This window comes from Brassica rapa, chromosome A01 (assembly GCF_000309985.2).
Source record: "Brassica rapa cultivar Chiifu-401-42 chromosome A01, CAAS_Brap_v3.01, whole genome shotgun sequence".
Taxonomy (NCBI): domain Eukaryota; kingdom Viridiplantae; phylum Streptophyta; class Magnoliopsida; order Brassicales; family Brassicaceae; genus Brassica; species Brassica rapa.
The window spans coordinates 18,293,414-18,307,860 of record NC_024795.2 but is presented as its reverse complement, the minus strand read 5'-3'; the positions used below and the strand labels follow the sequence as shown (position 1 = coordinate 18,307,860).

Below are 14,447 nucleotides of genomic sequence, written 5' to 3'. Positions count from 1 at the left end.
ATCTTTATAATATCAATCTGTTAGAAAAACATACGCCTCATGAAAGTGTAGTGAAAATATAATTGTTCTCCGCACTTGTATGAATCTGTGACGAAAATACGTCAACAATACCAGAATATAGTATAAGCAAAAACTAAATGAGACAAACATTTTTATGTGGAAATTTATTTCAATATGAGTACAACCATGTCCACCATGTTCAACAACCCGAACAGATCCAGATAATCTAACTACAAAAAGTTATTTCCAATACAAGATAAAACAACAACAAAAAAAGCAATACACGAGCTCTAAAACCAGCAACAACAAAACGACTTCAGCTCACAAGGATTCTGGAAACTAGAGACTAATTCCATATACAATCCAAGATGAAGAAGTCAAAAACACTTCTACTAAATTTTAACTCAATCAGAAAAGATTTTACCGTAAATTTACTAAACACTTAAGACAATACTGCAAAAATTGTAGTGACCAACTTCACTAAAATCCACATTACAGAAGATCCAACCATTGAAACACAAATTCCTTTGGTAAATCTTCAACCCAGTAAGTGACGAAACTTCCAACAAAATATTAGCTAGATCATGACCCATTTGATTCTCTAAACCTACCTTAGAGTATTTTCAATCCCACTTTATTTTTCACTTTTGCTTCGGTTTGAAGAAATTTTTGCTCCAACTACATTTCATTTCTTGCTTCAAAATGAAACCGTGAACATTGTTGCTTCAAATTTGAAGATCTATTGTGCATATCTTCATTTTTTTAAGATGAACTTTTTTAATTGTAAATTGGTCTTTAACTTTTATTTACTCTTATCTTTTGCCACTGTTTTAATATAATCCAATTAATTTCTAATTTCAGTTGTTGTTTTCATCATATTAATTTAAAATATTAAATATACTTAAAACTTATACTAATAAATAAAGTAAAGTTACATAATTAATATAAAAAGTCAAATACATGATATCATGATCACTTGTATAATTTCACATAACATGATAACTGAAGATGAGTGTGATCTCAATGCACCAATTAAAGTTGCCAGAGAAGTTCTACCTAAGAGGTTGATATAAAAAAAAAACATGAGGATATTCGTTTTCAAAAATTTCTTACTCGATTTAGAAGAATTAAAGATCAAAAAGCTCATTTCGCACTTCAGAACGATTTAATTGATCACCCGTGAGAAAAAATATATGCCTGATACTTCTTTTAAAAATCTAATGTTTTATTTATTTATTTATGTTGATTGTAATAATATTATTATAAGATAATGTTAAACAAGTTGGATTACATTAAAATAAAACAGATGGGCAAAATTAATAAAAATGAGAAACTAGAAGGTGTTATTAATAACTAATGATAAAATGAAGATGTAATATATTTGGAATATTTATTTTACAAGAAGAAAATGAAGCAAACCATTGGAGTGAATGTTGTTTTTTTTTTTTTTTTTTTTTTTTGAAAAAGGTGAACATTTGAAGATAAAATGAAGCTAATTATTAGAGATGCTGTTAATAGACTCAGAGAATTTTATTTTATTTTATAAGAGTCCTTTTGAATACTCTTTTTTTTTCTTCTTGTGTTTGGTTTTAATTTTTACGGTGGGATTCGGAATAGGAAAAACCCAACATATATCTTATCTAATCCACGATTAGAAAATGTCATACAAAGAAAAACATAAACAAATAAAAATAAAAAAACAAAAAAACAAAGAGTCTGTCAAACTTATCCAACTTTGTAGATGAAATCGCATTAAAAAGAAATACAAATGCGTAGTCTCTCTCACAGAATATCCCATCTCTCCGTTTCCATTTCCTCTCTCTTTCTGCAGATCGAACGAACGCCGTTGACGGAAAACTTCAACGGGGCTACCTCTCGCACGGTGACCGCCGATTATTTTTTTGGGTGTGTGTGACTTTCCTTTGGTAAGCAAAAAGCTGCTTTTGAGTTTGTTCCCAAGCGTTCACTCCTCTTTTCCTTTTTTCGCTTTCTCCTCTGATCTGACCTCTTGAATCGCTTCGTTGTCTGATTGATTTGTTCTGATCCTTTTGTTTCTGTGGTAAACGTGCCCTACGTATTTGGGGTTTCGGATCGTGTTTGTTTCTTAATTTGCTTCCTTAAAGTAGTTTTCTTTTTGGCTTTAGAATTTCAGATTTCACACTTATAACACTTCCTTGATAATGATTCAGGCCACTCACTGCTCAACCTTCTTCTCTTTGCTTTTTTGTAGTTTTGCAAATTTTAAAGAAGATGATTAGCATCATAGCTTATGTTGAAGCCCTTCTCTTTAAAGACTTTGACTTTCTTTCTTTTTTTTTGGTTTTGAGTATGACCCTGATTGTGTTTATCACTTGTCGTGAATTAGTTAAACAGTGTGTGCAGTTTTCTTGAGACTTTTCCGACACTTCTTTGTTCCCTGGACCAGTTTCGTCACGTGTGCGTGCATATTTATCTTCTCTGCCCTTGTTCCCGTGAAAAGGATCACACCTCTCAGCTTTATTATTGCTCTCTACATAACACTTGTCTTGTCTCTAGTGTATTTCTCTGATTTAGTTTGATTGATGTGGCGATTTAATATGCTTCATTTGCTAAAAATGTTGATTCTGTTCCCTTTTGTTTCAGATTAGGAGTATCTATCTCCATCTTCTGTTTTAGTAATGGGGTCAAAATCATTTGGAAACCTCTTAGACTTGGCCTCTGGGGATCTTTTGGACATTCCTCACACTCCCAGATCTCTTCCTAGAGTTATGACGGTTCCTGGCATCATCGATGGTTATGGGATTAGTGACCGTGATTCAGATGCCATCTCATTACCTTGCCGCGAGCGCAAAATCATAGTGGCCAACTTTCTTCCTTTAAATTGCAAAAAGGATTCAGAAACTGGACAGTGGATATTCAGCCTGGACAACGATTCTCCCCTGTTACATCTCAAGGATGGTTTTTCTCCAGAGACTGAAGTCGTTTACGTTGGATCACTCAAGACAGATGTTGATCTCAGCGAGCAAGACGAGGTCGCTCAAATACTTTTCGAGGAGTTCAGTTGCGTACCCACTTTCCTCCCACAAGATGTGCATAAAAAATTCTACCTCGGCTTCTGTAAACAGCAGCTTTGGCCACTGTTCCACTACATGTTACCCATGTGCCCTGACCATGGTGAACGCTTTGACCGCAGTCTTTGGCAGGCATACGTTTCCGCCAACAAAATATTTGCAGATAAGGTGATGGGTGCGATTAATCTCGAGGAAGATTGCATTTGGATTCATGACTATCATTTAATGCTTCTCCCAACGTTTCTGAGGAGGCGTTTCTACAGGGTTAAGCTTGGTTTCTTCCTCCACAGCCCATTCCCTTCTTCTGAAATTTATCGAACCTTGCCTGTTCGAGAGGAGCTACTAAGGGGCCTCCTAAACTGTGACTTAATCGGCTTTCACACCTTTGATTACGCACGGCATTTCTTGTCGTGCTGCTGCAGAATGCTTGGGTTGGAGTACGAGTCTAAGAGAGGCCATATTGCTCTTGACTACTTGGGCCGTACAGTTTTCCTCAAGATTCTTCCTATAGGTATTCAAATGGGGAGGCTCGAATCCGTTCTGAATCTACCTTCTACTGCTGAAAAACTGAAAGAGATCCAAGAGAAGTACCGGGGTAAGAAGGTGATTCTCGGTGTGGATGACATGGATATATTCAAAGGTCTAAGTCTAAAGATTTTAGCCTTTGAACACCTCTTACAGCAGTATCCCAGCATGCTGGGGAAGGTAGTTCTGATTCAGATTGTAAACCCAGCAAGAGGATCAGGTAAAGACGTTCAAGAGGCCAAGAAAGAGACGTATTATACTGTTAACAGAATCAACGAGCGTTACGGTTCGCCTGGTTATGAGCCAGTGGTTCTTATTGATCGTCCTGTTCCTCGGTTTGAGAAGTCTGCCTATTACGCCATGGCGGAATGCTGCATAGTCAACGCGGTGAGGGATGGGATGAACTTAGTTCCGTACAAGTACACTGTTTGTCGTCAGGGAACTCCTGAAATGGATAAATCTATGGGACTAAGTGACGATTCTCCTCCTCGCACAAGCACGCTTGTTCTGTCTGAGTTCATTGGTTGCTCTCCTTCTTTAAGTGGCGCCATTAGGGTTAACCCTTGGGACGTTGATGCGGTGGCTGATTCTATGTACTCTGCTCTCACCATGTCTGATTCAGAGAAGCAGCTACGCCATAAGAAACACTATCAGTACATTAGTACACACGATGTGGCGTACTGGTCGCGCAGCTTTGCACAGGATTTGGAGAGGGCGTGTCGGGATCATTACAGTAAAAGGTGCTGGGGTGTGGGTTGGGGTTTGGGGTTTAGGCTCATCGCTCTCTCTCCTAATTTCAGAAGGCTATCCGTTGAGCAAACCGTTAGTGCTTATAGAAGATCGAGCAAGAGAGCAATATTTCTTGATTATGACGGTACTTTAGTTCCGGAGACTTTGATTGTAAAGGAACCAAGTGCTGATGTGATGTCTGCGTTGAAGGCACTGTGTAGTGATCCTAATAACACTGTGTTTATTGTTAGCGGGAGGGGGAAAGTTTCTTTAAGCGAGTGGCTTGCACCGTGTCAGAATCTTGGAATAGCAGCTGAACACGGTTACTTCACAAGGTAGGCTACTCTACTGGTTTTGTCTTAATAATTCTGCTGTTTGGAAAAGAAAAAGACAAATCTGTGTGATGCAGGTGGAATGAGTCTTGTGACTGGGAAACAAGCGGCTTTTCTAATGACTTTGAATGGAAGAAAATAGTGGAACCTATCATGAGACTGTATACAGAAACTACAGATGGATCTACGATAGAAGCAAAAGAAAGTGCTCTAGTGTGGCATCACCAGGATGCTGACCGGGACTTTGGTTCTTGTCAAGCCAAGGAACTTCTGGACCATCTAGAATCTGTTCTTGTAAATGAGCCCGTTGTGGTTAACAGAGGTCACCAAATCGTTGAAGTTAAGCCTCAGGTAAATACACTTTCGTCCCCCTATCTCCAAATCTTCTATGATCTCAATTGTGTATTGCATTGAATAGTAGCCAATTCTTATAGAGTCTGATTAAACATAGTTCTAAACTGGGATCTTTGGACTAATAGGGAGTAAGCAAAGGTCTCGTCACCGGGAAAGTTCTTAGGAGAATGCTTGAAGAAGGGAATGCACCGGATTTTGTGGTATGCATTGGGGACGACAGATCAGACGAAGACATGTTTGAGAGCATAACAACAACTCTCTCGGCTCAGCCATCGTCAGAGATATTCGCGTGTACGGTGGGAAGAAAACCAAGCAAAGCCAAGTACTTTCTGGATGAAGTAAGCGACGTGGTGAAGCTGCTTCAAGGACTTGCCAACACTTCTTCTAGCCCAAAGCCTAGGTACCCTTCTCACCTTAGAGTCTCCTTCGAAAGCGTGGTATGAGTAAGCTGTAAATCAGAGATCAACTCAAGAGTTATTTAGGAGACAACTGGGAATCTGAACCATGAAAAGAAACATGATTTGTACATAGAAAACAGAAAGAAAACAAAGGCAAAACTCATTGTCATGGTTTGATAATAATTTAAGAATTATGAGCAAGAGACGAGTTCTTTGCTATTGTGTGTTTATAAATGATATACGTTTTTCATTCCTTTATCAATCTACAAGGTGTACCGCACATCGTGCGGACATAAATATTTTGGACAAACCTAAATTTTATAAGATCATTAAACTTCATCGATGGAGTAATTAATTGTTCGAAGTAGATGACAACCACGCCAAACCGGCTAAAGAAACCACTATAACAGAGCGGAGATCAAACACACAAAGGATAGGAGCAAACATCATAGCTAAGCAACTAAAGTCGTGGAGGAGTCCTCTATCCTTGACCACAATAATACAAAGGTTTGAAATGCTGCAAAGGGATTTAGATAGCACGTAGAGTGCTCTAAAACCCAAAATTGACACAACACCGAGTGTTGAATAAACCAATCAAGAATTCGGCTGTTGAAGCATATGCGACCATTTTCTAAGCCTTTATGAAAACCAGACAACAAAGTGTCTAAGCTTCAACACAATACTTCATGCAACACAATCACTAAACGCAAGTGGAGAGTATGGGAAGAAAACAAGTTCCATAAAGGAAAATTTTGAGAAAACGCCAAGATTCACGGGGAAGTGAATATATCAAACAATAATTCTTTACTTTGCCACAAAGGAAAAAGAGGAAAGCCACCTGATAATGTCATAGTTTGTAGTGAATACATGTAGGGGAGTGCATATTGCAGTAGAAGATTGCACAAGGGCAAAGAGTGTCATCAACGCACGCACAAGTAGAATCATAGCAGCAAAAAGAAAAAATAGATTTCATAAAGAAATAAAAAACACTTATACTAAACATGGGTAAACTAACTTAGGGTCTAGATCTGGGGGTGGGGTTTAAGATTTTTAAAAATATATAACTAATATTTAGAAAACTAAAATAATAATTTTAAAAATATTTTCAAAAATTATTTTTCGATTTTAAAATAAAATTTAACAAACCGAAATTTTTTTTTTCCAAAAAAGTTTCTAATTGAATGATTTTTTTTTTGAAAAATTTATAATTGTCGTTTACCTCTTTAATCAAACAAACATCTTTTGCTTATTTTTCTACTTATGTGTTCTTTTGGTCAAAAAAATACATTTATTGTCTTTTGGGAGATTTGCCCCATTTATAATTTTAATAATTTTTTTACAAAAATAATTATTTATTAAACATATAAAAATAAATAAATATTATAAAATTTAAAAATGATAAATAAAATCTTTTTTTCAATATTATTTTTCAAAAAAAGATTTCCAAAATTTTTAGTTTATAAAAGAGTTTTCTTAAAAGAGAAAGTTGAAGATCTTCAAGAACATGTGATATCTTCTTGAATTTATAATTTTTTCTGAATTCAAAAAAACATTTCATAAATATGTAAATTGACTTCTTGAAAGAAACTAATATATATATTTAGGAAATTCTTCCTAAATGTGTAACATCTTCCTGAATTTAATTTATATGTATATTAAAATATTACTCAGTATATAACATCTTTCGAAAATTTATGAAAATGCTTTCAAACATGTATAATAAAGTTTAAATACCGAATTTATGAAGGTCTTCTGAAAAATTTAGGAAGATGTTATACATATTTAAAAATATTTCACTAAATATACATATAATACAAACTCAATAAGGTTCATGAAGGTTTTTCTATATATATATTTATTTGTTTTTAAATATTTATTAATGAATGTATTCCTAAATTTTATGAAAATATTATACATATTTATCAATATATTTCTAAATTTTATGAAATATTATACTTATTCAGGAAAATCTTTATAATTTCTTTTTTGTTAATTATGATATTACAAACTATAAGAAACATTACATATACGATATTACAGCCGACAATTCTATCTGTAACGTCTAACTGCATCACTCTGGAGTCGCCGTATGAGATCCATTCCTGAGGGGACTCTTTGCGCTATGCTGAAGATCTCTGATAAGCCTTTTTCTCGAATATTCTGCATAATTCGTCTTTGCTGTGAATCGAAACTCAAATCTTCTAGTGTAGAAACATTAATGAACTATTGGTCAAGGGCTTCCACTAAAGTCTTTATAAGCATAGATTCTGAATGATATCATATTTATATAAAAAACTTTACAATAAACTTTTCAAAAGAAAATTAGAAATTGTTTTTGTACATTTAAAAATAATAATATTTATCTAAATATTATATATATATATATATATATATATATAAGGGGTGTAATTATCTTTTATCTCTTTTCAAGAAATATATTTTGGTCATTTGACCCTTAAATGCTAGTTTAAAAACAAAAATTTGGTTTGTGATTTATAAAGCTTTTTCTTTTGTCAATAGCATACACAGACTCAACTAAGACTCTGCAAACCACACCGATAACTCGGCATCCATATGAACGACAAACGACGATTTCTGCCTAACACTCCGTGCAAGACTATCCACCTTTGTATTAAGCGTACGAGGTATATGAATGAGCTCCGAGTGATTGAAACTTTCTTTCATCATCTTGATGTCTTCCAAATAATTTGCAAATGCCGGCCATTCTTCTGGTTCCAAAACCATCTTCACTAATTGAGAAAAATCCGTTACAAACGTAATATGATACTCCCTTAAATTCTTCATGCATTCCATTGCCCAGATAAGGGCTTCGACTTCCGAGTGAAGTGGTGTTAAACTTTCCCTTGTGTTTTTGGCTCCCATTAATCCTGCAAAATCTTCAAGAGTACTATACCATCCTTGTCCGGAAAGAATATCATTCTCCTTCCATGACCCATCCGTGAAACACCATCTCTCTGGTATATTAGGTAAGACTTGTAACTCCACTTCCCTAGTTTGTATAACCCTCTCAGTTATCGATCCTTGGGATTCTCTCCAAATCAATGATTCAGTGTCTGCCAATTTTAAAGAATCTCTTGGATCAATATCTATGTTGCTAAAAACCTTGTTATTCCTGGCTTTCCAAATATATCATAGAATCCAAGCAAAATGGTGGTCTTCCATCTGCAAGACTACCCTCAAATACAAATAATCCATATTTGTGTAGAGCGACTGAGTAGGAAAGTTTTCTGGATTTGAGGGAATCTTTGATAGAGCGCATACCTGAACTGCCGGTGGATATTAAAAAAATACATGATTTATTGATTCTTTGGCCGCTCCACATCTTGTACACTGTGTATCCCCTTGTATCCCTCTAGTCTTCAGATTTTTCATTACCGAAATACAACCCGAAACTATCTGCCACAAAAAGTATTTTATCTTCGGTGGGCATCTGATTTTCAGCAAAAAGCCTTACGAGGTGTGACATTTGAACCATATAACAATATTGATTCCTCCACATCCGGATAAACCCGTTCATTTCACTATATATCTGCCATTATTAGTGAAATGCAGGTAAGAATATATTGTTTTAACGGTAGTGATTGTTTAAAGCTATTTCTTTATAAGAATATATTGTTTTCTTTTATTTTTTTTAAAAAAATATTACACAAATTATTTTAAAACATATCAAAAGAACTAAGACTATCTACAATGGTTACTCATTTACAACACCCACTTTTTTTCTTTTAACACTCCACCTCATATTCTCTCTCTTTCACATCATTATTCAACATCTACATAACTTTTACTCTCTACAATAGTTTTGTTTAATAAAATTACAACACCTTACCCCACCATTTTTATTTCATATTTTTTATTTTATTTATGTTTATGTTTTTTGTGATTACATATTATTAATCACCGTTAATATCAAATTAAATTTAAATAAGTAAAATTAAATAATTTTATAAAATAATTTTAGTTTTAATATTTGTTTTTAATTTTATATATTATTTTAATTTTTTTATACAAATAATAAAAACGAGAAATAGAAATAGTCATTACTAAAACACATACAATGAACATAAATTTAAAATGCAATACAATAAACACACAACAAGTAAGGAAACACCCATAACTTAATTAGTACAATAAGCATCCCCATATTCTTCTGCATCTAGAATGGCTTCATGAATACCGCTAATATCACCAAGAGCCATTTGTGTAGAAAACTCAGGAAAATCAGTTGCTCCAACATTCAAATCAGCTACATTACCCGTTGGAGCAGAAGAATATGGGGATGCTTGAGATGGATAAGACATCATTGATCCATAATATGGACGATAATTTGGAACGGCTGACGGCATGAAGAAATTTGGTGGATAACCATAATTTGACATATGCTGGGGTTGGTTGGGAGATTGATTTTGAAACTGATAGTTGTTGGGATTTGGGTAGTTAAAAGGGTAATTAGAAGAGTTTTGAGTGTTGAAAGGGTTATTGTTTAGATCCATTTAGGTAAACAGATATTTAAAGCTAAAACAAAAGTTTATTGGAGACTAAACCTTTTTTTTTAAAGACGGATTTTTTTTCTGTGTCCAAATCAAATGAAAGTGGTATCTATTTATAGAGAATGAAGAATTATAAATTTTGATATAAATTTTGATATATTTATTTATAAATATTATGAAATAATTGAAATTATATAATTGAGATGCAAAATAAAGACATGAAAATCAAAGTAGCTAATCATAATGCAACACTTGTCACATTTATCCTCTTCTTTCTACTTTCAGGGGTGTTGAAAGTTTTCAACACTAAATTTGCCATCTCACGCCACATCACTTCTTTTTTTATTACAACAAACCATTGGAGTAAGATTACTTTTTTCAACTGTTGTAAAATAGTTTACAACAAACCATTGTAAGTAGTCTAAAAAGGAAAAAAAACTGTAACAAAAGAACACAAAAACGAAGTACATAAGTAAAAAGATAATATAAGATGGAAAGTTTGTGAAATGGTAAAAGGACAAAAAATCAGAAAAGGAAGTCTTATACTAAAATGATAAATCTATGGAAAGTAAAAATAAAAATAAAACATCATACCACCGACTTCCAACCCTAAAGAGGATTTATCAAAACCTATTTAACCCCACGAAGTTTTCTTTGTAGCTAGATCATAATGAAGCCCTCTAGCTTCCCATCCAAGTCAACCATTGATGTCGAGAAAGCCAATAACAACCAAAAGGACATAGCGCTGATCGTTTCGAAGAATCTCTCCTCTACCAAAGCCAAACACTCGAACTCCGTTTTCTCACCAGTGTCAATAAACTCCGCGCTCACTTTGGCGGCTTCTTGTCCCGGCGGTTCTTCAGTCTCCGATGAGATCCTCTCCTTTCTGAGGTCTTCTTCAACCGATGAACTCAACGCCGTCTTCAGCAAGATCGTTTCCGTTGTCTTTGCTTACCATAGCGCGAACGGTGGACCGAAGATCTCGTCCGTCAATGGTGTCTGGATCGATAAAACGCTACCCATTGATTCATCGTTAAAGGATCTCTTTGAGAATTTCTTCAAAGCTGTTTTCGATCGCGTAGACTTCCGCTCAAAGGTAAGCTTTTTGTTACTGTTTATATGCTTTGTTTCTTTAAAGTAAACTCTGTTTCTAAGTTCTGTTTCTTGAATTAACTCTCTGTCTCTGTGCTCTATTTCTTGATTTAATTTTGTTTATATATTCTGTCTTCATACTTTATGACATAACATGCCGAGCAAGTGCGTAGAGAGCTGAATAAATGGGCTGAAGATCATACCAATGGTCTCATCAAAGATCTTCTTCCTCGTGGATCCATCTCGAGTCTAACCAACTGTGTTTATGGAAACGCCTTGTACTTCAAAGGAGCATGGCAAGTTCCATTCCTCAAGTCCAACACGAGGGATAGAGTGTTCCACCTTCTCAATGGAACCTCAGTGGCTGTGCCATTCATGAGCAGCTACGAGAACCAATACTTAAAGGCTTATGATGGTTTCAAGGTCCTCAGGATACCTTATCGACAAGGCGATGATGAGACCAATCACAGCTTCTCTTATCAACAAGGCCTTTTCGGTGATGCTACCAGTCACAGCTTCCCTTTTGGACAAGGTGGCTATAGTACCAATGGCAGCTTCTCGATGTACTTTTATCTCCCAGACAAGAATGATGGATTGGATGATCTTGTGAAGACAATGGCATCAACTTCAGGATTCTTGGATTATCACGTTCCAAGATGCAAAGTTTTAGTTAATGAATTCAGAATCCCAAAGTTTAAGATCGCTTATGGCTTAGACAATTAAGACTTGGGATTACGTTCAATGGCGTTGTATCATAAAGCATGTGTGGAGATTGATGAAGAAGGCGCTGAAGCTGCTGCTGTCACTTTTGCATACAGTGATGATGAATGTTCCATGTATATGAACCCTCCTAAGAGGATAGATTTTGTGGCAGATCATCCATTTTTGTTCTTAATTAGAGAAGACAAAACTGGAACTGTTTTGTTTGTTGGTCAGATATTTGATCCTTCCGACAAATCTGCTTAGGCTTTCGGTTTGGTTATTTGGCAAAAAGTGGAATTCGCTTTTTTTTTTTTTTTTTTTTTATGGTTGTTACGTTTCTTGTCTTCTATCTAATCTATTAAAAGGGAAATACAATTTGTACTTAACCCTAAATTTTCCTCAATATTTACCTATTTATGCCACTTTTATCAAACACAGAGTTTTGATTTTAATTTGTACCAAAAGATCCAAAACCCACGATTCTCTTATTAATAAACCATTGCTAAACCATTTCTTCTCTTATTAATAAACAATCACTAAACCACTTCGTCGCTTATTAATAAACCATTACTAAACCACTTCATCCTTGGTTATCTACATATCGTATTATCTAATTAATAAAATACAATGTTTAGCCTTTTACTAAACCATTCAATTACAAACCATTACTAAACCAAACATTGTATTAATTTGTGATATTACCTTCCTTCCTCTCCGTCTACATCACATCCCAAGGTTGTTAACACTTTAGGTTTTCATCAGTTTGGAGAACCAAACCATCAAATTAGATAGATACAAACCCATGTAATTGATTAATAAAACTTAACAGTATTAAAAATGCTATTAAACAATTTATAAAAAATAAAATAAAAAACAAAACAACACCCGCACGTGCGGTCAAGCTCTACATTTGGCTGGAAAAGCTTTTGATCTATATCTGTCCGGATCATTATCTCATATAATATATCTTGACTCCCAAGTTCCCAACTTGATTTTCAATTTCTTAGGTGGCATCTAAAACCGAGTCAAACAAAAATGCATGCAAAACGCTATCCTATATGAATGCGTTCAAACGATAATGAGCATCGAAGAAAATGGTGGTTTACGTGTCCTTGCAATCAATATCTTGGGAAAATTCTTGTCCAACCGAGATAATAACATCAGGTTTTTATCGACTGTACTAGTATCTGAGTTTTCTGTACCCTTGTCTCTGTTATTTTATTATTCGTCGACATTAGTCTTCCAGCTCTTCGTTTACTCTAATGCCATCAGAAGTTGTTCATTCATATGTCTAGTTTTCAGTGATTTTTTATTTGTCTACTTCAAGGAGTAGGGGTGTTAAAAGATAAAAGAAACCAAACCTGACATGTTTTGATAGTTGTGTATAAATGGGACAATTGTATGTTGAAAACAAGTGATAACACACTTCATCTGATGCCTTTCCCAGCTCTCCATTGACTATCTTCCACAAAAAATAAAATACACCTAAGCTTTGCTTTCTCATATACGTAGCATTAAATATGCTGACGAGAGCCTTAACCGTTGATTCCAAAGCGGTTCAGAGACACAGAGCTACAATACTGGAGTGTGTTAAGGTACTTAATGTGGTGTTACAGTTGCCATTTTGGTGTATCTTACTGAAATACCAGGGTTTTTTTTTACAGGTTACGGAATGCTATTTATTCCTCAGAACTAAAGCATGCTACCCAGCTTGGTATCACAGTAGAATGACTGAATCTTGTTTTTCTTTTTAACATTTAACCATCCAATTCTGTTTAAATGGCCTGAGATTTTATTAAGTGGAATATGTTCTTTGATATCTTCTGGTTTAGGATTCAGATGCTTCAATTCAGAGAAGGGCACTTGAACTTATTTACCTTTTGGTGAATGTGAATAACGTGAAGCCACTAGCAAAGGAGCTAATAGAATATTTGGAAGTAAGAGAACAAGATTTTAAGGGTGTTCTTACTGCAAAGATATGTTCCATTGAGAGAAGTAAGTTGTACGACATTTGAATAATGAGATTTCATAATTCTAAAAGTTAGCAACTGAACATTATAATTTGTAACATAGATTTGATTATGCTCTATTAAAAGTAATCCATAAATTTTATTAGAATGCTAGCCTGGATGAATGGTGTCTATCAGACGTGATTAGTTATATGTGTGCTAACTTTTGGTGTTTCCTTGCTGACTAGGTTTGCTCCTGAGAAAATCTGGTACATTGATCAAATGCTAAAGGTTCTATCTGAGGTATATTTTTGACTCATGTAGTGAAGCTACATTTTCCATCAATTTATTGGCACCAATGGTCATGTAGATTTCTTTAATTGATGTTTCTTTACATGTTTATGAAAATAAGTTGATCTTAATTTTGAGATTTCTAATCTTGATTATGTCATAACAGGCTGGTAATTATGTGAAAGATGATGTATGGCACGCGCTGATTGTTGTTATAACAAATGCTCCTGATCTTCATGGGTACACTGTCAGGGCTTTGTACAGAGCATTACATACATATTCTGAACGGCATTCTTGTTTTTGTCAGACATTTCCCAATTTGATCTTGTAATTTAAGAGTAAGACGGTGATTATGATGTTTGGGCAGGAAACCCTTATGCGGGTTGCAATATGGTGCATATGACAATATGCTGATCTCTTGGTTAACAATAATGGAATGCTTGTACTAGAAGAACCAATTACGGTGAGTACCATCATCCGGCGGTTTTTGTTGTGACTTGTGACTGGTACTGCA

General features: G+C 34.8%; 3 protein-coding genes and 1 pseudogene across 5 annotated transcripts in view; all 4 read left to right on the top strand.

Annotated features, from left to right (window-relative positions):
* Positions 1-1,587: 1,587 nt before the first annotated feature.
* On the top strand, positions 1,588-5,646 carry LOC103829706 (probable alpha,alpha-trehalose-phosphate synthase [UDP-forming] 10). Of its 3 annotated transcripts, none has more exons than XM_033277557.1 (4): positions 1,588-1,905; positions 2,623-4,639; positions 4,714-4,987; positions 5,116-5,646. In XM_033277557.1, exons 2-4 carry the CDS (start codon positions 2,658-2,660, stop codon positions 5,431-5,433), a joined length of 2,574 nt encoding a protein of 857 aa, XP_033133448.1. In that variant the 5' UTR covers positions 1,588-1,905; positions 2,623-2,657; the 3' UTR covers positions 5,434-5,646. The 3 variants fall into 3 exon arrangements, with proteins under 3 accessions (XP_033133448.1, XP_009103647.1, XP_018514189.1); XM_009105399.3 differs by having other exon boundaries at positions 1,591-1,925; XM_018658673.2 differs by lacking the exon at positions 1,588-1,905 and adding an exon at positions 2,411-2,536.
* Positions 5,647-5,882: 236 nt separating this feature from the next.
* LOC103831190 (serpin-Z1) lies at positions 5,883-11,999 on the top strand. Its single transcript, XM_033278290.1, has one exon. The coding sequence runs from the start codon at positions 10,570-10,572 to the stop codon at positions 11,038-11,040; it is 471 nt and encodes a 156-aa protein (XP_033134181.1). The 5' UTR covers positions 5,883-10,569; the 3' UTR covers positions 11,041-11,999.
* LOC103829695 lies at positions 11,305-11,999 on the top strand (annotated as a pseudogene).
* A 17-nt stretch (positions 12,000-12,016) lies between these two features.
* Positions 12,017-14,447, top strand: part of LOC117126833 (AP-1 complex subunit gamma-2) — a 55,610-nt gene continuing 53,179 nt past the window's right edge. The window contains 8 exon segments of the mRNA XM_033275972.1: positions 12,017-12,034; positions 12,701-12,733; positions 12,736-12,870; positions 13,184-13,288; positions 13,526-13,692; positions 13,891-13,945; positions 14,100-14,209; positions 14,288-14,396. Coding sequence (XP_033131863.1) covers positions 12,017-12,034; positions 12,701-12,733; positions 12,736-12,870; positions 13,184-13,288; positions 13,526-13,692; positions 13,891-13,945; positions 14,100-14,209; positions 14,288-14,396 — 732 coding nt within the window.

What these genes read in the sequence shown, in the direction of transcription:
- LOC103829706 (XM_033277557.1), top strand. Translation starts at nt 2,658, where the DNA reads ATGGGGTCAAAATCATTTGGAAACCTCTTAGACTTGGCCTCTGGGGAT. An exon ending in GAACACGGTTACTTCACAAG is followed by an intron (nt 4,640 to 4,713) that starts GTAGGCTACTCT and finishes TGTGTGATGCAG; the next exon opens with GTGGAATGAGTCTTGTGACT. An exon ending in TCGTTGAAGTTAAGCCTCAG is followed by an intron (nt 4,988 to 5,115) that starts GTAAATACACTT and finishes TTGGACTAATAG; the next exon opens with GGAGTAAGCAAAGGTCTCGT.
- LOC103831190 (XM_033278290.1), top strand. Translation starts at nt 10,570, where the DNA reads ATGAAGCCCTCTAGCTTCCCATCCAAGTCAACCATTGATGTCGAGAAA.